Below are 25,174 nucleotides of genomic sequence, written 5' to 3'. Positions count from 1 at the left end.
TACACGTTTAATATTTATTCTGTTTCAATTAAATGCATTACATATTCTGGCCAAACCTCCCATTAGGTATTTTTTCTTACATGTTAGAAAATACAAAATAAAATACAATTAGCTTGAGTTTTAAAAAGCCTTTATGGGTACGCCTAGAAACATTAAGTGGTTCTTGATTTGTAAAATTCAAGGATTCTGTACAAATGACAGCAACGCGTCTGGTGGCCTTTAAATGTGAGAGAAGGAGACCATCAACTGTAATATGACCAGAGACTCAGCGGTGAGGGTGAAGAACAGACAGGCGACTCCTGTTCTGTTGTATTTACAATAAACTGCAATATGAGAGATGCACCAAGTAGGAAGTGCAGGACAAACCACAGACAGCAAACTGGTTAAACATGAGAAGAGGAAACTATGACGATGCTCATTCTAAACAAGGCTGAGAGGAGAATGTCAGAACAGGAAGAGGGGTCCGACATGTTGTGCACAGTTTGGTCAGAAATTAGCAAAAGAAAAGAAAACGAAGGCCTCCTGCTCTTCACCGAGCCGTCCCTTGTTCAGAAAGCGTCTATCACAGTTTAGCACTCAGTGTTAAGTAACTTAGCTCATTTTCTGGGAGAAACACAAAACCACCCAGCGAGAAGAAGAAGAAGAAGAAGAATGACTGGCCAACCACGTGCTGTGAGGGCGTTAACAGGAATGAGGTGGCAGTGCGGCGGCAGCGTTTATCCTCACAACACAGCAGCAGCTTCTTCTGCAAGTTAAATCCCCACAGAGTCTGAAGTGGACAGACAGAAGACAAACCGCTCAACCGAAACGCAGAGAGACCCGAAACAGCTTTGACTGACTGTGAGTAAGACTTTGAAATCCAGTTAGAGACAACAACAACAAAAAAAACCAATCAAGTTTAAACAAAAGAAGCACCAACAGTGGCAGACACTGAAATGGGAACCGGTGTGAGATTTCTGAAGTGGATTCTGAGTTTTTTTCTTTAATATGCTTCTCTCATTAAAAATAGTATTTACACAACCAGCACACATGCTGCAAAGTGTCGTTCAGCACAAACCAGTCACCAGAAAAATTGTTGGCGTCGAATGTGTCTGCAAACCACAGAAATGTCTCAGTTTTACATTCAAACTTCACGTCTCAATCTCTCAATCTCTGTGTGGTTACGGTCTGGTTAGGTTCTGGCTCAAAAACCACTGAGCTAAGTTAGAAAAAGCTCCTGTTTTGGCTTAAAATACCCAGTTTGGATGCCACAAACATGCCTCATCGAGCTGTCATGCCACCACCGTCCTCCTCCCCTGATGAGAAAACTCATATGCGTGTACCATAATCTGAACTACATCAACAAATTTAACATATCTGTGATTTGCAGAAACGTACAACGCCAGCATTTTATTGTGGCGACAGCAAGACACTGATTTAAGGGAGACGGCTCTGTGCCCAACACTGACCTCTGGCCTGGAGAATCATGATTAATAATATCATCAACACCATTAATTTAACGTATGAGTACAAAGAGCAGGTAAAGTGGGTATAAATCTGTTTTCTCACACTCATACATTCATTCAGTTTCTATTTTTAACTCACGTTTGTCCGTTAATGTCCAAACTCACCAGTTATTCCAAACACATTTCAGCAAAAAACACTGTTCTTTAATCTGAGGCCACACTGAAAGCAGTTTTCAGTAGTTACCCTGAATTAGAAGTTTCACATTAATTAACAGATCGTAAGTAATTTGGTGATGAAAACAACATTTTTAGATCCAAATCTCAGATTATGAATGTTGGACTCTCTCGGAAAAGCAGATGTGTTCTAGTTTTGTACAATCCCTTTGTAGTGTGCCCTGAAATTTAATGCCAATCAACACGTAATCATTACACGTAATGGATGTAGTTTCATTCCTTTCAGTGTCTCCCCAAAACGTCCTAACACAGACAGAGCGGATGGCGGGTAAAGCAAAGCACTGCTGATATCTAAAAGACATTTAAGTGACTAGAAGCTGATGGTTGTGATGCATTTGTTCAATTTTTTTTGTATAAATCTGCACATGCGTTTCACATATGAGAGGTCTGGTAACTTCCAGTTAAACATGTAGAAATGTTGAGTTCTGTCACCGTGTCCTGAACAAAAATATCTTTAAAAAAATCTCATCGGCCCTCTGCCATCATACCGGACTGGAAAAGTGCGTGGTCGCTCCATTTCAAAAGGACTGACTTGCACTCTTCAATGTTATTACAATGCCTCCAAAAACACACGTTCTGTCCCTTCAGCTTGAAACTACCCAAGTTCACAATTTAGTTTCAGAGGATTAACCAACAGCTGGAAGGAAATTGGGGGAATTCGGGGCTCTACAAAATTAGCAAGTCTATTTTTAATGAAGGAAATCTCTTGAAATTCTCATTATAACTTCAGAAGCTAGAACGAGTCGAGTGTCAATAAAGTGTAGTGAGAACTGTTAGTGGACTTTTGACGAGGCTACTTCAATGTAGTTTAGAGTGTACGCTTCAATAAATTACATTCTGGGGAGTTAATGTGGCATTAACGGAGCAATCTTAACAATCTCTAAACCCACATTCACTGCACTTCATTCAACAATCCGTCCATCTTGGTCCTCGCCTCCATAACGAGGCCACAGAGACCAACAGGATGGGAAACGTGGTGCTGCAGTGAACAGTGAACACGGTGCGGGGAGAGGGGGCGTCCAAAGATTCAGAGGTGGGTTTATTCTCTAAGTCTCTTCATGGGGTCAGCAGGTGCTGCTGAATCAGTCCTACACAGTCCCTGCTTTGCTTTGGTGCTTTCTGTGCTGGGCCAGGCCGTGCCGTGCCGAGCCGGGCCAGTGGAGGAGGGGAGGAGGGGAAAGGAGCTCCTCAGGAGAGTTCAGACTTGCTGAGTGCGATGGCCAGCTCCAGGTCCTCTTGTTCCTGCTGGGTGAGCCTGGCAAGTCGCTCCTTTTCCTCTCGCTCGCTCTCGCGCTTTGCCCACTCTATCATGTCTTCCTCTGTGGGATACTGCTCCGTCAACACAGAAAACACACACACATGAACACACACGTCACACACATGGGGGGGGGTGGACAGAGCAGCACATGATACAAAGAAATATGAGGGTGAGAGGAGACACAAACAGACAAACAAATGAACAGTTAACAGATTCTCAAAGATAAAATACTTGGTCTGCTGACAACAGATAACCACAAAGAACAACAACACCTGGATGATGTAATGCATACCATCATCGCTGAGCACTGCAGGCTCCGTGAAGGAGCTGCTCCTTGCAGGGATGTTGTATTACGTTTGGCACGTGTTTCTCGTGTCTGGCTCTGTCACTTCCATGTTTCTAGGAATAATGTCTCAGAGGGAATGTTTTCCTGTCGGTGTGGGCCTATCACTACTGTCTTTATGAGGTCAATATTGATATTTTCTGTCTAAATAAACACATTTTCAGTTACAATGCCCTAAATGTGGTTATTACAGTCTTGGGGCTGAGATGAGTTGGTTATTTACAGTTTAAAGTTAAACTTGCTAGAACTATGTTAAAGTTCCTTGAACATATCTTCGGCATTTCTCTACTGCAATGTTATTTTTGAGGCATTTTTGCCAAGAAATTTAACAGGAAAGGAGGGAAAAAGGGGACATGCAACAAAGGTCCCTGACTGGAATCAAACCAGGAATATCTCAGGTAATGTGGTACACATCTTAGCCCCCTAAGCCACTGTGACATCCCCTGAAACTTCTCATCACGTATCTGTAACCATGCATGCTGATATCACATATCATATCACATATCAATGCATCTGTCGGGGATGCAGCAGGTCACAGAGAAGGGCATCTTTAACTGTGTATTACAGCTTGTACTGAGCACTTCTGCATCATGGCTGAAAATATTTCTGTGGTGCAGTGAGTGTCAGATCTGTCACACTTGTGATAAATTTTTTTTGACAACCCACTGACAAATGACTCCCGGCCGTCGACGTGGACATTTTGACATGTAAGCACAGGTGTAACTAATGACTGAATAATCTGCAGCTAATCATCTGTGTCAGTAAGCCAACATGCACAATATCAGGGCCCGTGAACTGACACCTGAATGCAACACAGCCATCACTGTCATTAGTTCCACCTGTGTTTGAGGAGTTGAAATGTCCAACATGAGAAAGGTCCATCACTGTGTGGTCTATATATCTAAAGCCATCATTCAGTGCCCCAACCATAGCACAACCAAACCACTCAAAAACAAGCCTTTTAAAACACTTGAGAGTGACGGTCTCTGCCCCTCAGGCCTGTCAGCACACGTCTCATGTGATCAGGATAAAAGCACTGAGAAAACGGATCTCGACTGACAAATGAATGGAAGCCATGTGAACTTTGTAAACACACACTTTGTTGGTTAAGTCAGTTAATGATTAAAATGCCGGACATGCACTGTGTCAACAGGTTCATTATTCTCAATGAACGACAGACAGAAGCATCACAGGTCATCACAGCACGTATCCACCCATGCAAAGGAAAAGTAAGAAGCCAGACGACATTCACTACGAGGCGTTTTGGAGCCGATGATTTCGGTGTCGAGTAGAGCGGATCATGCATGACGAGAACATTTAAGAAACATGTAACGGATTTAGTAGAGAACATGCATTTATTACTTGCAGGTGATACATTCCACTGCTGCTTTTAAATATGAACGAAATCAGACATCAATAAAGTGCTTAAGCAAGAGGAACGATAGGCTGTAATGTAAAACTTAAAGAAACCCTTCACATATCTGGTGCGTTTGTCTTCCTTCAGTGACTGATTCAGTGATTTGTGGGATTCTGTCAAAATACTTGAGAGGACCATACTTGGTATTTTTGCATGTTTTAGCCCATTTTGTACAAAACCTCTAAGTTTTATGTCATTGGCAAACATTTTCCAAAGCACACCACACTGTCGATTCATATTTTCCAGCTTTCCCTGTAGCCACTACAGTGTCAGAGCACAAATAGGAACTTGTAGAGACGTAAAATGTGTTTGAGATAAAACTATCCCCATTAATAACGTGTATACCTTCAATATTGTCAGGTGCAACACAACAATGCAGAAATTAGAGAACTGACAAACAAAGGTAGGCTGCTCGGAGGGAAGGAAATGATCTTAAATGTAAGGCATGCTTTGGAAAGTGTCTGCAGTGATGTGAAGAAGAGTCGCACCTCGCTTTACATGACGTGCAAATGCAAAAACATTGGCATGGCCCTTCAAAAGCTGAGATAGTGGTGTCATGGATGCACATAGAGGCCAGAGATGATGCCCTTGATTCAACTCTTTATTCAACTTTTATGACAGAGGTGGAAAGACACACACACACACACACACACACACACACACACACACACACACACACACACACACACACATACACACACACACACACACACACAGAGAATACAGGAGATCTGTTTCTCGACCAGACAAGGGCTGAATGAACTGATGAATGAAGGGATGGATGGATGAACAGATGGATGCGTGGGTAAATAAATAAATAGCGGTAAAGGGAGAAAAAAAAACAAAACACTAACTTGAGGAATGGCGGAGGCAGTGGTATGAGTGAATGAGAGCCAGCTAAACAAACACACCGTTAGTGCGTGCGGGTCGGGGTTCGACAGGGACATGCGGGTGTAGTCGTGTGAGGCATCAACAGTCTTTTAATAATAGTCATCCATCCCAAATTCACAGCTTGACAGTACACTTGTATGCAGTCTTACAAAGAGAGAGGACTTCAATACTATCGCTGATTAATTCCTGATACATCAACAGAGGGGTTCAACCCATGTTTAGAGCTGTTTTGCCACAAATGCTTCTCTTGGTTTTTGAATGTTAGATATTATGACTATTTGTACACAGACAGGGAACTGTACTTCCCTTGTTCTTCTTTCACTTGTGAAAAGAGAGGATTAAATGTGGTATTTCTCAGAGGGGCATCTGTTGTGTAGCAGCTGCTGCACATTTCTCCTAGAGCATGTTTAATCAATGAGTTTCTAGAACACTGATCGATTCATTAAATTTCAAGTTCATAGGCTGAAACGGTCTCACTCAGGAGGCAGCCTGCACGACTCTGCTTCTCCTTCATCAAGGTCAACTGCTGTGATGCCTTCAGGCCATAATCGTGCCGACTCAGCCACATACTGACTCTGAGCCCAGACACTGGTCAGAGCCAGAATGACCACAGTCTGAAATTCACCTGAGATGCAATTTCAGTGTAAAAAGGTGCATAAAATGAAACATTTTGCAAGAAGACATATATCTCATTTTGGAATGAAATATGCACATGCTGTAATGTCAGCGCGCTGAGTTGGGATGGCTAACAGAAGCCAAATACAGGCAGCCTCTCATCTCTCCATTCACTGCCAACCATTAAGAGGTACCCTAAAGATAGATGTGTATATAATTCATGAATTTGTAAAAGAACTTGAGTATGTTACTACAAATATGTTGCAGAATTAATATATGAATATATCGATAACATTTCTGTACATTTCCTTTTCAAGTAAGACAGTGCAACTTCAGTAATAGGGCATAAATTAAGTGCAATCCCAATATAAATCAGTAACAAAAAATAATTACAAGTATAAAGAATGTTTACATGGCAAGGTAATATTGCATTCACAATAAAGAGCTAAATATACACCAGTAGCTGACAGGATGCAAGAAAGAAAATCAAATCTAGAAGATTTATCTGCTTATTTTAGCTTAGTTCCAGAAAACAAGGTTAGCAAATACACAAATGTAGCATCGAGACCCTGTGCTACTCTGTGACACTTTACATCAGCTGGTTTGTTCACTTCTTTGGGACTTTTAAATGGCAGTGGATGGAGTGATTCATAAAGCTCGCCTGATTTGCTTGATGGATATGATTTGATTAAATATGATTTATTAGCAGGAAAACAAAAAGAGAAGAGGGCGTAACTATTGAGAGTCAGATGAAGGTGAGGGAGAGGGAGAGAGGGAGGTGCTCACTTTGTCAAAGCTGGCAAATCGGTCAGCTTCCCGTACGTTGTGGCGAGGAGGGGAGGAGGGGGCGAAGGGGTCGGCTAAAGGATCCTTGGCAGGCAGGGAAGAGGAGGAGGCTGAGGAGGTGAAGTCTCCTGAGGGCTGAGGGAGGAACTGCCCTCGTCGTTGGAAGGAGTCAGAGGACTCTGTTCTGGAGAGGGACGATCTCTTACCTGACAGGGCACCAACAGACAGACAGACATAAAGACACATGCAAGTGTCAATACAGACAAACAGAAAAGGAATGGACATACAGAATAAAGACTGCAGAAAGACAGACGAAGCATGGAGCAGCATAATTCAACACGATGCATCCTGAGAGCACTACATTTAACAACGGTTACCTTTCCACAGTGCGACTGAACAATGCAAGTACTGACCTGGAGGTGGAGGAGGTGGTCTAGTTGGCGTACCCGTTTTTGGGGGCAGGGCTGGGGGCACATCGGGGCCGGCAGACTGGCCGTCTTCCTGGAACAGGTTCTTATTGTTGATGCCAAACTGGTCAGCACCGTTTGACTGAAACAGACGGTTCACACCAAATCAAATACACACGCTGTTTGCAGGAGCTACAGTAGAATCACAGCAGTTGTGAGCTCTTGGTGATTTGGTGTTGATGTTATTCAGGGTGCTGTGCAGTACCTTTACTGCTAAAATACTCTGATACAACTGCATTATAAATCAATAGACAGAGGCAACATTTGTAGAACACACTGTTCAAATTTCCAGTAATTTACGATGTCGCACATCAAATACTGTTGCTTATTGTATGAACTGGATGATGAGTTTAGTGTGTCAGCCATTTCCTCCTGTAAACCACAACACACTCAACAGCTCATTCAGTCTTCCTGGAAGTTCTGGTGTTACCGCAGAAGTGAGTTCACTTTGTTGCAACAACTTCTAGGTCCACAGACTGAACTGACAGTCGTTATTTCTGACTGATACTCAGTGTGATTCACTCCACACGACAGTCGGTGTTATTTCAGCACGGTGTGGGTGTGAACAACAATGCTTAATTACCTTTGTCAAGGCACTGAAATCTGCAAAGCCCCCTCCAAATGATTCATTACCAAATACAGCAGCAAACGGATCTGAAACACAAACACATACAAGTCAGTAAGCATTTAAAACTGGCAACACCCATACAGACACTGGAAATAGTGCAATGGGGTCTGTCCCCAGAGGGTGGCGCTATACCACCAAGTCATACCTGGGTCTGAGCTGGCGTTCACTGTCGTACCACCTGGAGCGAACGGGTCATTGGTTGATGCAGTGTCCTTCTAAAAACAGAACATATAGGACTTATTACATTACATACAGGATTGTTAACTACTGTGTTTACAAGAATCACTGATGTAAACAAACCTTTAACTGCACCATAAAATATTCATGACTGGGACTTAATTGATGTTTTTTCTGTTTATTAAGAATGGTCGATAACTTGCCGCTTAATTTGGGAGTGAGTACATTGTGACCAGGTTTTACAGCAGGCGTACTCACCACAGCCAGGTCAGAGCTGGGTGGAGAGCAGCTGAAGGGATCTGACCCTCCGTCCTGAGAACCGAATGGATCCGCCCCCCCAGTGGTGTTCGCTTTGCGTCCAAATGGGTCCGAATTGGCCATATTGTTAGCAGTGGAGGTGAAAGGATCCTTGGCTGCTAAAGCTGGATTGGAAGGTTTGGAGGTGAAGGGATCTGGACCCGGTGCAGCCGCTGCGTCGTTTAGCTTGGCTGCAAACAGGTCTGGTTCTGGCATGCCAGTAGTGGTACCAAAGGGGTCAGCTGAGGCAGTGAAAGGGTCGCCTGAGGAAAAGGGGGCACCGGGGGTCTGTGCGAAGAAAGAGTCTGCAGCAAAGGGGTCAGACCCTTTGAAGGGATCTCCTCCAAATGGATCTGATTTAACAGAAACAGCAACAGATACAGAATGTAACACACAGATATACATACATATACATATTGATTTCTTTTTTTTTTTGTTTAGGATCTTTTAAATGACAGATTAGTTTGCCTGCTCATCACAGCTAACTTACCTGCAGCGTCTGCTTTTCCAAATGGATCATCTTTGAATGGATCGTCTATATGATGAAAGAACAGTCATTTATATGACTACACTGACATCACATTTACAAGCTTTTGTACAACAAATTGGACTCACGGTCGGTAAAAGGGTCTGAATTGAAGAAGTCCATCTCAGGCAGGGAGGGAGGGCTGGTCTGGGGCGGCACAGAGCAAGGGCCCACTTGAGGTGGTAATGAGGAGGTGGTGGTGGTGGTCTCTGGGGACTCTGCTGGCTCCTGTTTGCTCTCTGGCTCCGGAGATGCAACCTGTTGGACAGCAACACGGCTCTGCTGACAAGCTTCAACACTACAGTAAATGATGTGAGCATTATGTTTACGTGACACATTTGGATCAATTAGATTGGGTTAGACGCCAATGCATCTTTCCTGTGCTTTTTGCATTTCCATGTGTCAGTATACGATCAGATTATACATGTTTTACTTGGAAATCTGCTTGGCTAAATGACACAGGGAATTCAGGAAAGTTGTTTGTTTACCGTCTAACACAGAAATACTTCACTAACTCGGGGTCTTTACCTTTGGTGGGCTCTCTTTAGGTGACTCCTCTGCATCATCTGTGACCTCCGAGGAGACGTCAGGTGTGGGGCTACTCTGTTCCTGGAGACATGAGAGGTCACAGCAAAGACTAAATAAGTAGTAAGTAAATTAAGCCTGCTGATTATGCATGACTGGTGGGGGCTAAACAAGAAAAAAACAGCAGCGCACAGGTGTAGCGGGAAGTGCAAAGTATAACAAGGACTGATAAGTGAGGCGAGTGTATTTATTACCCTAACGGTGTTCTCTTGTGGTTTGGCGAGAGCTGAAACATTATTAAACATCTCAGAGGAGGCTAGACTAGTATAGAGATCATCCAACGCATCAGGTTTCAGCTTTTCCTCCTCTGGAGTCTTTGGACTCTCTTCCTCCTTCTCTTCTTCCTCTTCTCTTTCATTCACTCCTTCTTTATCTTTTTGATCTGAATGTTCTTTCTGCTCATTGCAGAGAGCAGCTGGTTCTTCCTCCTTCAGCTCTTTAGGCTGGTCCTCCTGGAAGAGGTCCTGCTGGAATGGATCCCCCTGGTGCAGCTCTGCAGTGGGGCCTGCTGATCCGTTAACCATGACGGGAGAGTTGTCCTCCAGGGCTCTCTTCCAGCTGAGCTGGGCAGTTACTGACCTCTCCTCCACCTGTAGGTCATTCAGTTTCTGCTGAACCTAACACGGCAGAGAGATGGAGAAAACCCAAGAACAACACAGAGAAACAGAAAAATAAAAACACAGTTCCTATTTCCTGCAGAGAAAAGGAATTTTATGAGCACGAGACACAGATTCACACCATGGACTTCACCCACAGGTTTCTGAAGAGCCATTGTGAAGCTCAGTGACAGTGGCTCCAGCTGTCACCATCTTGGCAGTGCCTGACAGGCTAATTCAAAAATGTGCAAAGAGGTGGAGCGTGGTAGGCCAAATGAAGCCTGGTTGCTAAAACCTACTGGCTGTCACTCAAAGCAGCCATGCAGACCTTTAAGCTTCAATTTAAATGAGTGAGTTATATGAAAATTCACCACCCATACAGTTATTAACAGTGAAACTCGCTATGGAGACCAAAACCATTTTTTGTACCAGGCTGTAAACATGTTTATTTCTGCTGTAAAGCTGGGCATTTTATTTTCATTTCTGCCCCGGCAGTTGCAGCGTGCTTCACATAAACCAACCTGTGCAACTTGTGTAAAGGAGTCGCGGACAGACTCCTGCAGAGGTGTGAGCTGCTCCTGAGCGGCCTGGACCTTCTCCTGCAGCCTCCTGCTCTCCTCCTGCAGAGCCAGGAGCTCCTCTCGGGCCTGGACCAGCTCCTCCTCGTACTGACATATCCTCTGTTCCTGGTCCTCGTGCTCCGACTGCAGTGATGAAATCTGTGACAGACGTAAAAATTAAGAATAAGTTAGTATCACTCAGGAGTAGGAGTCATGTGATTGGAATGGGTCACCAATTTATACTGGTGACTGGTGTGCTTTACTAGTGCTCAGTCGTTTGTGAGGCTTTCCAGTATGGAAATAAATTCATCTGCCCACCAGTTGGGTCTCTTGGCTGGTCTGCTGGCGAATATGAGTCAGCTGCTCCTCCAGAGAGCCTTTCTGTTGGTCCAGCTCATCCAACGCGTCCTGGACCTTCTGACGCTGAGCCTGGAGCCGCTGCAGTTCCTCGCTCTCCCTCGCCACCTCATCCTGTAAATCCTGTGGACATCAAGCCAAAGAGGAGACAGGTCGAACTAAGCATGTGTTTGTGTATTATGTCACAGGCAAACCTTGCTAAAAAGACACAGAAAGGGAGCTCAATGACTGACTTTAATTAAACAGATTATTTCAAATATGGATAAATAAAAGAAGAAACAAGAGCTTCTTTAATCTTCCAGCTGCTCAGAACATGGAGGGATAAAAGAACACCCACATGTGAATATACAATAATGTATTTTTCCATTGCAGCCATCACTGAAAAGAGGGACAAAAAAGTGCACACAAAACGTGATGACAGGAGGAAGACATGCGTGTTGGTTGAATGTAAGGTCAATAATTTAGTGATAAAGGACAGTTACGCTAAGTCATTCACAGCGTATGCACTGCTACACAGCGAGCGAATGGGCTGTTGATGACTGCACGCAGTGGAGCTGCTTCGTTCTCTTTTCTACTTGCCTGTAAAGTGAAAGTGCTGTCTCATGTGAGGCAGTTGTTTTTGTTTGTATGGAAGTTCCGAATAAAAGAAGAAAATCCTGCCTGTGCTGACTAAATCAGTAAAAACTAAAAGAGGGAAGGGAGTTTAGAATGACATGGAATTCACACAAGATGTACCACAAATCAGAGTTGCCCACCGAGCCTGCAGAGACACCAACTTCTGTTCAATTCAAACAATGTCAACTGTTTGTCAGAAGTGCACCCGCTGGCAGAGGAAGGAGCACGGGAACTTTAGCTGCACTGATTTTATTTTGGTTTAGAGGCTGCAGGTTGTTTAACAGCTAAAAGTGGTGAAGGTCTCTGGCTGGACTCAACCCAGAGATGTCATACATCTTAATCCCTTGTTCACCCACCAAAACTAATATCTTGTGATTTTGCCTGCATTATTCTCCTTAGCCTGTGCAACCAATGCCGTTTTGCCGCTGACTGTCAAGTGATGGGTGTCAGAGCTCCTCGCCACCATGTGCCACCTCCACAAATAAAATCTGAACCTCTGAGAAACACTGCAGGGGAAGTCTTAGACTCTGGGCCGGGGTAACAGCAGCACAGATCACAACAGCCACAACATATGATGTCGAGGAATATATTTAGAAAACGCATTACAGTATAAAAAGCCAAAAGCACTCGAGGCTACACTGTAGTGCATCTAAGAAATTGAGCTGCATCAGCATGAGACTCCCCTGAGATCCACCTTCATACTCCAACATCTAACTGAAATCCCAAAAGCGAAGCAGACTAGCCCTTTAAGCCATCAGCTCCCAAAAATAGAGCCCATCTCTCAGGCTCAGAGCAGGCAGACACGCCTACACAAGGACACCAGCCTCTCCCTCTCTGAGAAACACTAAATGTGTTTCTGAACAAGCGTCCAAGACTGCCGGCCAAATGTATTATTGATCGCCTCCTCCTCCAGTGTGTACATATAACAAAAGTGAACACCTGCTTTAGCACCTACAGTTCTTACATCTGCTTTGTCTGATCTGGGTTGTCATTTAAGAAAGCGACAAGCAGCAGAAATACATACATGCTCATACATGGACACTAGTTATGTTCCAACACCAGTCCTATGAAAGAGAGCAAATATCTACACGACCATGCCATCCATCCCGTCTACCCATAAATCCCTGTTTCTCTCTGTGTCCACTGCACTGGGAACAGAAAGAGACTCACAGACAAACACATCATCAGGACCTTACCTGCACTTCGCTGCTGCGCTGTCTGATGGCTTCCTCCTTCTCTTTGATCTCCTCCTCCACAGAGCTCTTCTCCCTGGGTGCCCAGCACAAGAGACAGGAGTATTTAGCCACCAAGGACAGAGAGGGTAGACCCGGTGCTCCAGGCCCACCCAGCCCCAGCCAGCCCTCCGCTGAGCCTTCTTTCCCCTGGCCCTGAACCACCACCACCTCTTCTCCCTGAACCACCATGATGTCCTAAAATCACAACTCCACAGTAGAGACAGCCGCCTGAACGCCTGCAGTTACAGCAGGTGTGTGTGAGCTGATATGAAGAAATGTGGAGCGTGTGTGAGACTTCAGGGCTGCAGATGCGCGGTGCTGTAAGCGCGATGAGGGCGAGTGTTGTGGAAAGTGAGTATGTGCTCGCTCAGTCAAATGTGTGGGAGATGAGGAGTGAGAAGCAGATGGCTGCCTTGAGGATGGAGGGAGGAAGAAAAGGAGGAGGGACGAGTGATGATGAGCCAACCTACAACATCTATCATTTGTGCTGCGCGTATGTTCATCCTCTCCACTTCAGTCTTTCATCCACCCACCCAGAGAGGAAATGGAAGAGAGTGGAGTGAGGACAAGGGATTCATAATCACTCCTGTACAAACGGACAATTAATTAATGTTTTATTTTCTACCAAAAGGCACAAATGTTTAGGTTTACTTTAAAGGTGTGCTTCATTTAGTGTGTTAAAATACTGCGTAAGACACCAAAAATTCAGTCCATTTTGTGTCTAAAGTCATCCTACTTTATCACTAATCACAATAATAACATTAATCATTTCAATGGCAGCAATTTCAGCTATGAAATTTTCCACTTCCACTTCTTAAACATATTGAAACTATTTTTAAGTGCATAACGTTTGTTTAACAAATACAAAAAAAAAAGGAAATGTCACAAAAAGTAGAAGCAAAACACAACACTAGGGAATTTCCTTAGAGACACATCATGACTCGATTTAAAGGTACTTTTCAGTAAAAACATACTGATGAGTATTTATGGTATTTTAATTTATTACATTTTCAGAGAGAGACGGATCAACCTCCTGTCACTGTTTATGTCATTTTCACAAGGCTGTTCCATTGTTTTATCGCACAGCTAATTATATCTGTCTGTTGAGGCAGACAAACACAATAAGCACTGCAGCTATGACAGTGTGACATTATGTTTTGTTTATGACAGGATTAACAAATAACACAAACATTTTGCATCACTGTTTCAGTCCTGAAATCTGCATTCGTACACCCTCAACAAAAAGTAACACTTTAGTATGCATAAGGTACATTTGTTGTGTAACTCAATGCAAAACACAACAACGCAACACAAAAACAGGCATCAACCTTAAAAAGTACCACTGTACCATCCGTTTGAACACCGACTAAAAATAACAGCGGCTATTTTTACATTCTCCCTCTCTTCTCACATCAAAATGCACAATTCCCTTGATAACAGAACAACTTCACCCAGCAAACCTCCAGTCAACACCAGCTGAGTTATTATTCCCATTGTCCTCTTACCCGTCATCATCATCCTCACCATCCTCCTCATCTTCAACTGCAGGTCGCTGCCACATTTTGAAGCATTCACAAACACGCATCATCTTTTCGAGCTCCTCTCAAACTGCTGCCTGTCTGAAGCTCTGACACTTAGTTTCCATTTCTCTCCATCTTTCGTACCTCAAACAGCTGTCATCTAGTGTGTGTGTGTGTGTGTGTGTGTGTGTGTGTGTGTGTGTGTCTGAGGGCGGGGTGGGGGTTGAAGGACAGTTTCTCACTTCTCGTTATGAAATTTAAATCCATGCCCACCGATGCTGATAATCAACCTTCAGTGAAACCAGAACTACATACACAAAAAGATATTTGCATCTATCTTTAAAGTGATGACGAAAGCATGAATGAAACATGAGGAGCTGTCAGAAAGAGGAGCCTTTTCTGAAATATGTATTTTGGTAGATGATGTGCTCTCTGCCATGTATACTTAATTTACATAAAATATTTGGGGCTAGATGTTTCAGACAGAAATAGTGTATAAAGGTATAAAGGGAAGGTGAATACATGGCATCTGATTCTACAGTCACTCTTCACCTTACTGTCAAACAGCAGCTATAGAACTCAGCTTCACAGCCATCTGCTGTTTTTTAATCAGCCTGCAGCAAAAACACAGTATATTTATTTATTTTCACTGAAGCTGTGGGTGTGAGTGTTCTAAGCAAGTCTGAGAGAGTGACAGTGATATAATCTTGTATACTTGAACCAGTGTCTCCCAATATATACAGTGTATTTGAGGGAAACACTGCATCCTGCTGGTCAGGACAGGATACAGAGACTGACAGCAGACATTCACCTCCTCGGTTTTGATGCAATCTGACGAGTTTATTTTGAACATATTTTTTCTAATAATATGCAGGGCTTAACACTAAAAATGCATCTTCTCATTTAATAACATTTGATGTACACTGCAGTCAAATACTGGCTTAAATATCTTATTTTGGATGATGAACATCTTTATAAATTACTGGAAACTCAAGTACAGGCCATGCTTAAACTACCTCTTAGCACCACCAGTGACAAAAAGTGTGATTCATTTTTTTAAATGAACATGAGAACAAAAGCTTACCTTTGTAGTTCGACAATCTCGTTACTGAGAGAGTCAAGCTCCTTGATGGCAGAGAAGTCAGCTGCCAGGTTAACTACGTTGTTCTGAAGAGGAGGCGTGGCGGAGGATAAAAAAATTGATTAAAGTCACTTCTGAAAGAAAACACCATGACGATGATGACACTTACACTAAGGATTGCCTCTAATCACATACTGAAGGGACAGACTCAATTTCTAACACTAGAGAGAACGACAAAATTACTCATATGTTCATGAGAAATCCATCCAAGTAGAGTGTAAAGAGAAAAAACATCACTGCAAAAACGAACAGGAGGAGGTAATAAGGTTTACTGTGTTAGAGTTCACTTTGTTCTCTCATGTTACGAAGGTGGAGACTCTTACAACCCCACTTCTCCTGTCAATTTTATAAGATAAATCAAGTCAACTTCATCTACAGATGGGACCTGGTGCAATCAGTGCATCTCAAAATACTTAAAACAGCAACCTCTGTTCTTGTCAGCTTACCCTCCAAGCATAAATATTTAGATAGCTAAAAACATCAGGGACAAATGACATTGAAATATAATTTAGTTTTACTAAGAAAAACAGGAATTTGAAGAAAATTTGAGTGAGACAAGGCGGAAAGGTGACAAAGAGAGGCAGCATGTTAAAAGCAATGAGATGCCCCTGAGTCAGTAAACTACCACAGACTCACTCAGGATCATCCTGCTGCACACGTGAAATGGAAAAAATGGAAAAAAAGGAAAGTGGTGACACAGAGGGAACAGCATAAAAGTTTTGCTTCAGGAGGAAAAGAAAGACAAAAAGCATAACAGGAGAGTGTTTTAGCAACATAAACAAATGACATCAGTCAGTTATGATAGCATATTAAAAGACAGGCAAAAACTAAGACGTATATGATTAAATGCAAATTAGAAAAAAAAAAAAAAAACACTGCCAAATATATATAATATATATTAGATTTTTTTATTTTCTAGATTTTTCTGTATCATCATGCACACCTTCGTGTTGAAAGGAGACCAAAAAAGGGATTCAGACGTCCCTAATTACCTTTCTTATACATGAGAGCTCTGAGCAGCTCACCTGTTTGATGTTCTGTCGGTCAGACGGAGGAATCATCTCAGGGGAGAGACTCTGCGGAGGGTCCAGGCCTTTAGCCAGCTTCTGATTGATCAGATACAGCGCCAGGGCAAACTGCTCTCGGGTCAGTTTCCCGATGTCTCCAATGTCACACAGCTCCCTGAGAACACAAACAGACACAGGTTACATAAGAGAGTAACGATTTACACCCTGGGCAACGGCTATTTTTGATTGCCTGACTGAACTCAAAACACAGGACGGTCACAATAGGACAGAGGCTAATCAGCCGTGTGAAGATGAAAATCCATATGATGTGAGACTGTCCTGGTCGGACGTGTCAGCATGCACCGCAGTGCTGTGAACACTCCTGTCATTATCCTTCAACAATACCACCCAGGACAGAGCTATCACAGCTTAAATGACAATCATTATTTGTCCACTCCACACACCCTCATTAGTTTCATAATCACAGGCATTGTATGTCAGGAAAAAAAGGTTTTCTTCAACACTGACTATTTCCAACTCCAACCCCTAAATTTAGAACACAGCATGTGATTTTACACCATTTGTGCTGCCTAATGCCAACAAAATGTACTCTGTGCTCTGCCTCTCCATCCTGTGACATTACTGTTGTTATTTCTGCTACTCTGTACGGATGACATCTATTGCATGTCTTTCTGTCCTGGAAGAGGGATGCCTGTTGTGTTGCTTTTGTTGAGATTTCTACCTCTTTTTCCCCATTACAGGGTTTTTCCCTTAAACAAATCAATGGTCTAATGATGGATAATGGTACAAGCTGTACAGATTGTAAAGAGCTTCAAGCCAAAGTCTGTGATTTGTGGCAAATATAAATATGCCATTTGCTTCACTTAAGAATACAAATAATCTCATAAAGACCATTTTAAACCAAGTGAAAAGGTTTCACGTCAATAACCAAACTAGTACAATGTGCGTGTGCTTGTGTGCGTGCATGCGTGCACTTTGCAGAACCAGTCTTATACAACCCTGATTCCAAGAAGTGGCGATGCTGTGTAAAACATTAACAAAGCAGAACATGATATTTGCTGATACTTTTTGACATACACTCAGTTGAAAACAGTGCAAAGACAATACATTGACAGTTTTACCTCATCATCATCATTGAGTTCATCACTCTGAGAAACACATTCTTGCATAAAGGATATTACTAAATGAGCACAGAAACACTGTGAAGTGAAACAATGTTCATTTCCAAATCACTGCATTCGGTTGTTATTTACAGTTTACACTGCGTCACAACCTTTTTGGAATCAGGGTTGTATGCTGGTGGAGCGTTGGGGTCCCTGCTTACCAGATGCGTGCGAGTGTGGCGGAAGGCAGCCCAGTCTTGAGGAAGATATCTCTGACTTCAGGTCCAGACACAAGGCCGTCCATGTCTCCGTCTGTCTTGTTGAATAGCTCATCGTACTTTGCTTTGTCTGCTGGCGACACCACCCACTGCACAGGCAACAAAAAAGACTTTTAACTAGCACCAGAGCTTCATAATGGAGTTTAATACCACCTACAGTACAGTACATTAATTCAAACTCAAACCTTACTCACCTTCACACTCTCTCTGGTCTTGTTCTTTTGAAAAACACACTGAACTATCCAGTTTGAAATCATTTTAAATGTTTGTTGTTGCAGCTATGTGGTGGTAAAATAAAGGAACTGCATGCACAGGAGAGAGGGTCTGGTACTCACAGGGACAGCCGCTGGTGTGGGGACAGGAGCTGGGGCGGGTTTAGGGGGGTGTGGCATGGTCTTAGAGCCAGCGTGGGAGGAGCGACTGTCTTTGGCTGAGGGGGGCGAGGGTAACAGGGGCATCACAGGAGGCACAGAGGGTTTTTTCCTCTTGGAGGGTGGAACCAGGGGAGGTGGTAGGGACATGGGAACAGGCTCCCCCTCCAGAGCTCTGTACACCAGATACATGGCCTGGACAAGGGCAACAAAAATCAATGATAAAAGACAATTACCAATGAACCATCCTGCAGTCATGCAGTCTTCACACTTCTTCCACATGTCTGGAATTCGTTCCATTCAGGACAACAGAAATGATTTTCACAACCTGTAACAGCCTCCAAGATGGTACATATAATATCAGTACAAAAAAAAAGGGTGAAAAAACTTTAAAATCTATTCCTGAAGCAAATATATCCAGATAGTGAAGATGAGGAAAAACACATTTTTGAAAACAAGTTCGGAAACGTTGATATGGCGTAGATGCCTGGAATATTAAAGCTGTAGTATACTGAGGGGAAGAGTGGATTTGAATATCGCAGTTCAGAAACAGCCAAAGCTGAAACTAACTGCAAACTGTAACTCATGCGGTTTCTTTGTATCTGTGATATTAACCAATTCCTTACCACAGAAAATTCATCTCTGTCCAACATGCCATCTCTGTCAAGGTCACTGAGCTCCCATACCTTCAACACACACACACACAGATATTATTGTTATGTGCGCATCATTTCAAAACTATATAACACATTTCCCTGAAAGCCCTGACTCACTCCTGATTCTCACTTCCTTTCTGATTTCATTTTCTACCCAACTGATTCTTGATTTCACATCCTTCTCTCAAGCTGGCATGGTTTCATTTAGATTCATACATGAGAATCTAAATGAAACCATGCATAATGTGTCACTTACAATCTGTATATTACTTGTCACTTTTTGTTTTGATAAGAGGTGCTTTAACAGAGCAAGCTGGGTTTGTTTATAAGCCTCCTGCTCAAACTGGTGAGTATTCATTTCTCCTGTTACTTTTACAAGCACAGGACTTCTGCCTTGAGTTTTGTCGCTTTGCATGCATGACTATTTTTACTTCCTTCTGTAAAAGTGTCCTGTTTGGGGATCGTACCCTGCCGAGGATGTCCACTGGCAGTTTGGAGTTGAGCAGAACAGGCTTGACCTTGTCTCCTGTTAGAATCCCTCCAACTGGACCCAGACTGTCAAAGATAGAGTCAAACTTCATCTTCTCCTCAGGCTGAGGAAAAAAAACACAAAACACGTCATTAGATACCAACCATCCAAACTTGATGTATTCCTGATGCGGCAAACTGGAGAGGAATTACTCTGACTCTTCCAGACAGTTCAATAAGCAACAGAGAAATTAAGAAATATCAGCTGAGGAAATAACTAGTTTTCAGGGTTACTGATGTGTGTGTAACGCAGCACTCTTGCCTTGTTTCTGAACAAATAGTCTGTGTCATATTTGAACTGCCTTGATTTATTTTACATTAACACAACATAAAGATCACACTCTGTGCTGGATATATACTATATTCAATTAATATTTTTTTTCTCTTGTGGTTCTCTTATGGAGAAGACAAAGATATTAAGGCAAACTGGAAAAGCATTGATCACTATGTTACAGTAAGATAGAAAGATAAGAAACCTGCAAGGGCCTCACCTTGACAACCCAGGGAATGTCAACAGCCACTCCTCCAGCTAACAGTGGGCTGCTTGTGTCATGCTGGAGATAAACAAAACTCAGTTATTCTTGGCCTTTTAAAAAAATGCAGTGTTTCAATGTTTCAGTTAAAAACATAATCCTGCTGTGGCAGGAAAATAGAAAGACAATGCACTATGAAACACTTCTGAATATACAGTATAGCTAAAGGTAACTTTAAATTACCATCAGCAGCATTTAGAGTATGCACAGATCATACTGAAGTACACACTAGTTGACTTACAAATTTTGGGGGAGGAACAGCCACATTAAGGCTCTTGAGCGCCACCTCCAGGCCATTTTGAGCACAAGCCACCAACCGCAAGGCTATGAAGAATTGCTGAGGAGACCAGAGGTACACTATTAGATATAAATCCGGGGATCATATGCACTAGATGCACACAAAACAAAGAAATCCATTATGATGTGACTCCGCAGTGCCTTTATACCTGCTTGTTAAGGGAACCTTTGCGTTCAGAGTCTGCCAAATCCCAGATCTATGGAGACACACGCAGTTTCGACATTTATCACCATCAACATGAACAGCAAAGACAACAAAGAAGTGATGTGGCTGCACTGAACTGAGTCTTTACCCACCTTCCCCAGAACCAGGTCAGCCAAGCCTGACCTCTTCAGGAACAGAGCTGCATCAGCTGCTGCCACCCGCCCACTGCCAGTCGGATCAACCTGCACACAACCGTCAAACACATGCAGTTGTACACACTCTCAACGGCGCTTCTAAAAAAGACACTTCATTTCTTAAAAACCAATAGTTTACAACACAACAAAGGACAAAAGCTGTGAGTTGTGCATTCACAACGGTGAAAGGGAGGCAAATAAAGAGCAAAAGAAAACTGTGCCAATTACCCTGTGGGATAGCGGAGTCCCTGAGTCACTTAAATCAATACTGATAATAAACCAAAGCTATTTTCTCAGCAGTGTGTTAGCTTGATATTGGATCTGTTAGTAGTCTTTCATGAGGCTCACAAAGAGCTCCCCTGACATGCTGGGTAAAGGGAAACATTACTAATTCATAGAGGTACTTCCTTTACTGGACACAGAGAACTGATAGTGTAGGAGAGAAGAGAGATCACCGCTCACTGCAGCACTACAGTTTAGTGAAAGCTAGTTTGGAGTTTAAAGGGTCAGGGCACCCAAACTACAGAAAAAACACATTTTCAAAACATAAGTGTTTCTCTCTCCATCTGTTTTTTTTTTTTTTGGAATTCATATGCAGAGCACAATATATGCACAGCACAATACAGTAACAGTCAAAGCATCTTAAAATGACTATATGAAACAATAAAAATGGGCTCACTACTTACTGATATACTGTACATTTTACCAAGGCGTGAGATGTACTGTTTTATAAAAAACGCCATGGCCTAATACCAATAAACCATATTGTAGACTTCAAGAAGACATATTTGCATACCTGCCGATAGTACTTGTCATAGATGGGATTTCCACTGGAGAGCTGTTAAAGAAGAAGAAAAAAATCAATTTACAGAATTAAGTTTACAGACTGAATCCAACCAGGGCTAACATCTGAAACTCAAACAAACCCATCATGTCTGCTCATGTGCCCTGTTTTGGGTGTATGCATGACATCCATCCAATCCCAAAATGACCTTTGATTGATGTAATGTAACTAAGAATAAACTAATACTGATACTTTAAAATGCTTTCTCAATTCTGCAGATTCAGTTTACAAGCTCAAATGCTCAACAAGTGTTTGCTGGCTACAGCAAGTGTGTCATCCACTAAGCCAAGACAGCTGTCCAAAAAAAAAAAAAAGACTGATCCATTACAGATGGAGGATGCAGACACAGCCTATAACCAATATGTTAAAATTCAGCATCATTTGTCATCATCATGCTCATTCATAGACATTTCTGTCACTAAAACTGCTGAACTTTTTGTCAATGGCCCACAACATCTGCTGGGAAAAAATGAATAGAGACTTTGATCACTGCTCAGACAAAAAGAACAAATGCAGCGTATCATTTAGTTCACTGTGCCAAAGAAATACTCTCATAAGCAGTCTCCTTTTTTTAACAACGTATACAGTTTGCAAAGGCTAACCTTCAAGTAGCATGAGGCTACAGGACTCCTCAAATGACAGCATGCTACAGATGTCAGATTAGGGTTGCAATTCATAATTATGTTTATTATTGTTTTTTGATAAACTGAATAGTTGTTTAGTTAATGAAGTGGCAGAAAATCGGGGAAAATGTCCACCACAAGTTTCCAGATGCACATACATTTGCTGAGGTAGCACCAGTAAATGTTTGGTATTCTTGCTTGATAAATGACGAATCAAAGTTGTCTGCAATTAATTTTCTCAATCAGCTAATCATCTCACAACTGGCTCACTGCAGTGAGAGGCACTGCTCGTGTGTGCTTCCTGGCAAAGATGTGGAAATGATCTGGAGACATACAGTTTGTGTGTTACACCATACAATGAACGTCTGTGAGTCACGATGATGCAGAAGGTTTCTACTGGATTTCATGCAAAGAGAGCAATGACTTCACTCTGACTTCAGCATGTAGGCTACAGTTCCCAGGGCTACGGATGGTCAGTTTAAAACTCTTACAACAGGGTGTCACTCTGCAGACAACAGCTCGTATGGCCTTCTGTCATATCCTCCCTAAACAGCCCCATTTCCTCTGTTACAATCTGTAATACAATTGTCCACTGCTGGCACGAACAGGAAAGGAATCAGCCTTCCCTTCTCCATACTGTATATGAAACTGACAATTAGTTGTGCTTTTAAAACGACAGGTGCAGCAAAGGAGGAAAGGAGTGGACAATAATTGTCTGAACTGTGAATCAGCTAGGGAGTGGCCATTCAACCAGTGGGCAAAGCTGTCTTAATGTCCCTCTGCAGAGAAACAAACTGACATACAAACGTCAATCCATAATGAAAAAAACAAAAAGCAAGAGTATGGCAGCGATCTGTTCAAACATCAGTCTTGTTACAGACTTGCACAAATATGTCGGGCACAGAAGAAGAGTGACAAGAAAAACAGCCTGCGATCACCATAGTTATCTGTCAGCATTGTCAACGGCCAATTTACAGCGAGATAACTGTCTGCACACACTTATCTTTCTTTGGCCAATGCAACTTATTTCTGTGACACACAATAGTGTGCCTGGAACTGTTGGCGGCTGTAACAGTGTGGTCATTGTACTGGTGACTCTTTAATTGAGCATTGAAAAAACACCCCTCAATCACTATCCAGCCAGCCCATACAAAACTGCAGCAGATAGCAAGATACATTACAGTGCAGGAGCTGACCGACCAGGCTGGTTTGTTCTAGAAATCGACCTCCCTAATCCACCCATGGTAGTAAAACACATGGATGTCTACTGAACAGTAAGCCAGTGCGAAGATAATCAGGTGGCAACGCTGACAACACACTTAAAACAAGCATTGCTGCCTGACAGACCAGTGAAGTCTCACAACACAGAGATATCAACACAGGCTTTTGAACTCATCTGTGATGGCAGACAGCTCGTGTCTGTTATCACAGGCAACAGTGGCTCAGGTAACAAGTCTGGGACTCCAACCTACATATTAGACCTGGCTGCTACCTGCTAAATAACTTATCTACTGTGCAAACAAACACATTTTCACACAAACTGCAGCATTTAAGTAAACAGCTAGCTAGCAGCAGACTGGTATTATGTGACAGCAGTGTTGGCTAGTGGCTACTCATGCTCACTTCCTCTTACTGGTTGAAAAACAACTGACAACACTATTTTGAGTTTTTCTGTCACGGACACAAAACAACCGCTGAAGCTAACGGGCTGACAGTTAACGTTGTCCACTTCAGAAAGGTCACAGGGATAAAACTAACCCAGTCAGTGAAGCATGTTTACTTCTAAGAATAGCAGGCTGGTTATTCAGTCTAACCACATAGCAAGCTACATAAGCAGCAGTGAAACACCCGGCGTAACGTAGGGCTACCACGACTAATGTCCGTTACTTGCTTGATTTTTAGCGCAAAACAGTGTTAGCATGAGCTCTATTAGTTAGCGAAAACATGACAGAAAAGCCACAACAGAGCCACACATGAGTATCTCGTATTAACATCTCTTTGGCCAGGACCAATACTAGCCTGCAGCAAAACGAGGCTGTACAAAACGTGATAATACTCGCTCCCAGCCGAAACGAAGCCAAGTTACGTTACATGGCTTATCACAAGTTGGATAAAGCGGCTGTAAAACAGCCTAACAGTGCACACAAACTAGCTTGTTAGCTAGCAGGCTAGCTAGCTAGCTACGCCCTTACGCAGTCCCCAAAGAGATTAGGCAGAAACTTTTCCCAGTCACAGCAGGACTAAACTTCCAAAAAGAGAGACCAGGGTCGAGGTAAGCTCGCGTTTCCGCCTGACCAGTTTCACTAACAGTGTTGAAATGTCCCCGAGCAGAACAGACAAAGGCCACGAAGCGTTTGCTGTCGTTAGATTTGAGTTATAAGACAGTGTTACCTGAGTAAGAGACAGAGTGGCAGCCATAGTGTTTCTGTTTCCCACTGCTTTCATGCTGCGCTGCTGCCAGACACAGACAGAGGCCGCTGGAAAACCTGGCACTGGATCTCCAGACGGGACTCACTTCAAGACCACAGCACGACAGGATTTCACATTTTACTCACACAAACTATTATCTGTCATCCCGTCAGCCAACACAAACCATGTGCCTGATAGACAATATACAGTGCAGATGAAGAAAGTACTTTTCATTAACTTAGAACAGAAGTAATATAACAACCTGAGCAAGGACTTAAGAAATACTGATGAGTCCAAGTCCCCCCAGTGTACCCCCACCCATTTTCTTTATATTACATAAGAACTGAGTAATAAATATTTGTCAAATTCTATGTTGCAGTTTAACTGTTGACAATGACACCACTGACCCTGAATGTAAAAATATGTAAAAATAAAAAAAGTCCTGCATTCAGTATCTTCAGTATCATTTGAA

General features: G+C 42.7%; 1 protein-coding gene across 3 annotated transcripts; it reads right to left on the bottom strand.

Annotated features, from left to right (window-relative positions):
* eps15 (epidermal growth factor receptor pathway substrate 15) lies at nucleotides 1–24,758 on the bottom strand. Of its 3 annotated transcripts, XM_076725981.1 has the most exons (26): nucleotides 24,685–24,758; nucleotides 21,623–21,664; nucleotides 20,785–20,874; nucleotides 20,637–20,684; nucleotides 20,432–20,527; nucleotides 20,149–20,211; nucleotides 19,597–19,722; nucleotides 19,100–19,159; nucleotides 18,438–18,668; nucleotides 18,046–18,191; nucleotides 16,719–16,875; nucleotides 15,637–15,719; nucleotides 12,994–13,066; nucleotides 11,144–11,305; nucleotides 10,787–10,984; nucleotides 9,864–10,286; nucleotides 9,613–9,693; nucleotides 9,174–9,342; nucleotides 9,049–9,093; nucleotides 8,520–8,911; nucleotides 8,230–8,299; nucleotides 8,040–8,110; nucleotides 7,403–7,538; nucleotides 6,990–7,195; nucleotides 4,643–4,664; nucleotides 1–3,008 (listed from the first exon to the last, which is right to left on the bottom strand). In XM_076725981.1, the coding sequence occupies exons 1-26, from the start codon at nucleotides 24,736–24,738 to the stop codon at nucleotides 2,878–2,880; spliced, it is 3,375 nt and encodes a 1,124-aa protein (XP_076582096.1). In that variant the 5' UTR covers nucleotides 24,739–24,758; the 3' UTR covers nucleotides 1–2,877. The 3 variants fall into 3 exon arrangements, with proteins under 3 accessions (XP_076582096.1, XP_076582097.1, XP_076582098.1); XM_076725982.1 differs by lacking the exon at nucleotides 4,643–4,664; XM_076725983.1 differs by lacking the exons at nucleotides 4,643–4,664; nucleotides 6,990–7,195.
* Between the last annotated feature and the right edge of the window lie 416 nt (nucleotides 24,759–25,174).

Source organism: Chaetodon auriga, chromosome 3, assembly GCF_051107435.1.
Source record: "Chaetodon auriga isolate fChaAug3 chromosome 3, fChaAug3.hap1, whole genome shotgun sequence".
NCBI classification, from domain to species: Eukaryota; Metazoa; Chordata; class Actinopteri; order Chaetodontiformes; family Chaetodontidae; genus Chaetodon; species Chaetodon auriga.
The sequence above is the reverse complement of the archived record's forward strand: the minus strand, read 5'-3'. Positions and strand labels throughout refer to the sequence as shown.

Excerpts from the sequence above, each read along its gene's own strand:
- eps15 (XM_076725981.1), bottom strand. The coding sequence starts at position 24,738 with ATGAAAGCAGTGGGAAACAGAAACACTATGGCTGCCACTCTGTCTCTT. Across the intron at positions 18,192-18,437 it reads CCACACCAGCGGCTGTCCCT|TGGGTGGTGTCGCCAGCAGA; the intron begins GTGAGTACCAGA and ends TTGCCTGTGCAG. Across the intron at positions 8,300-8,519 it reads CCAGCTCTGACCTGGCTGTG|AAGGACACTGCATCAACCAA; the intron begins GTGAGTACGCCT and ends TTCTGTTTTTAG.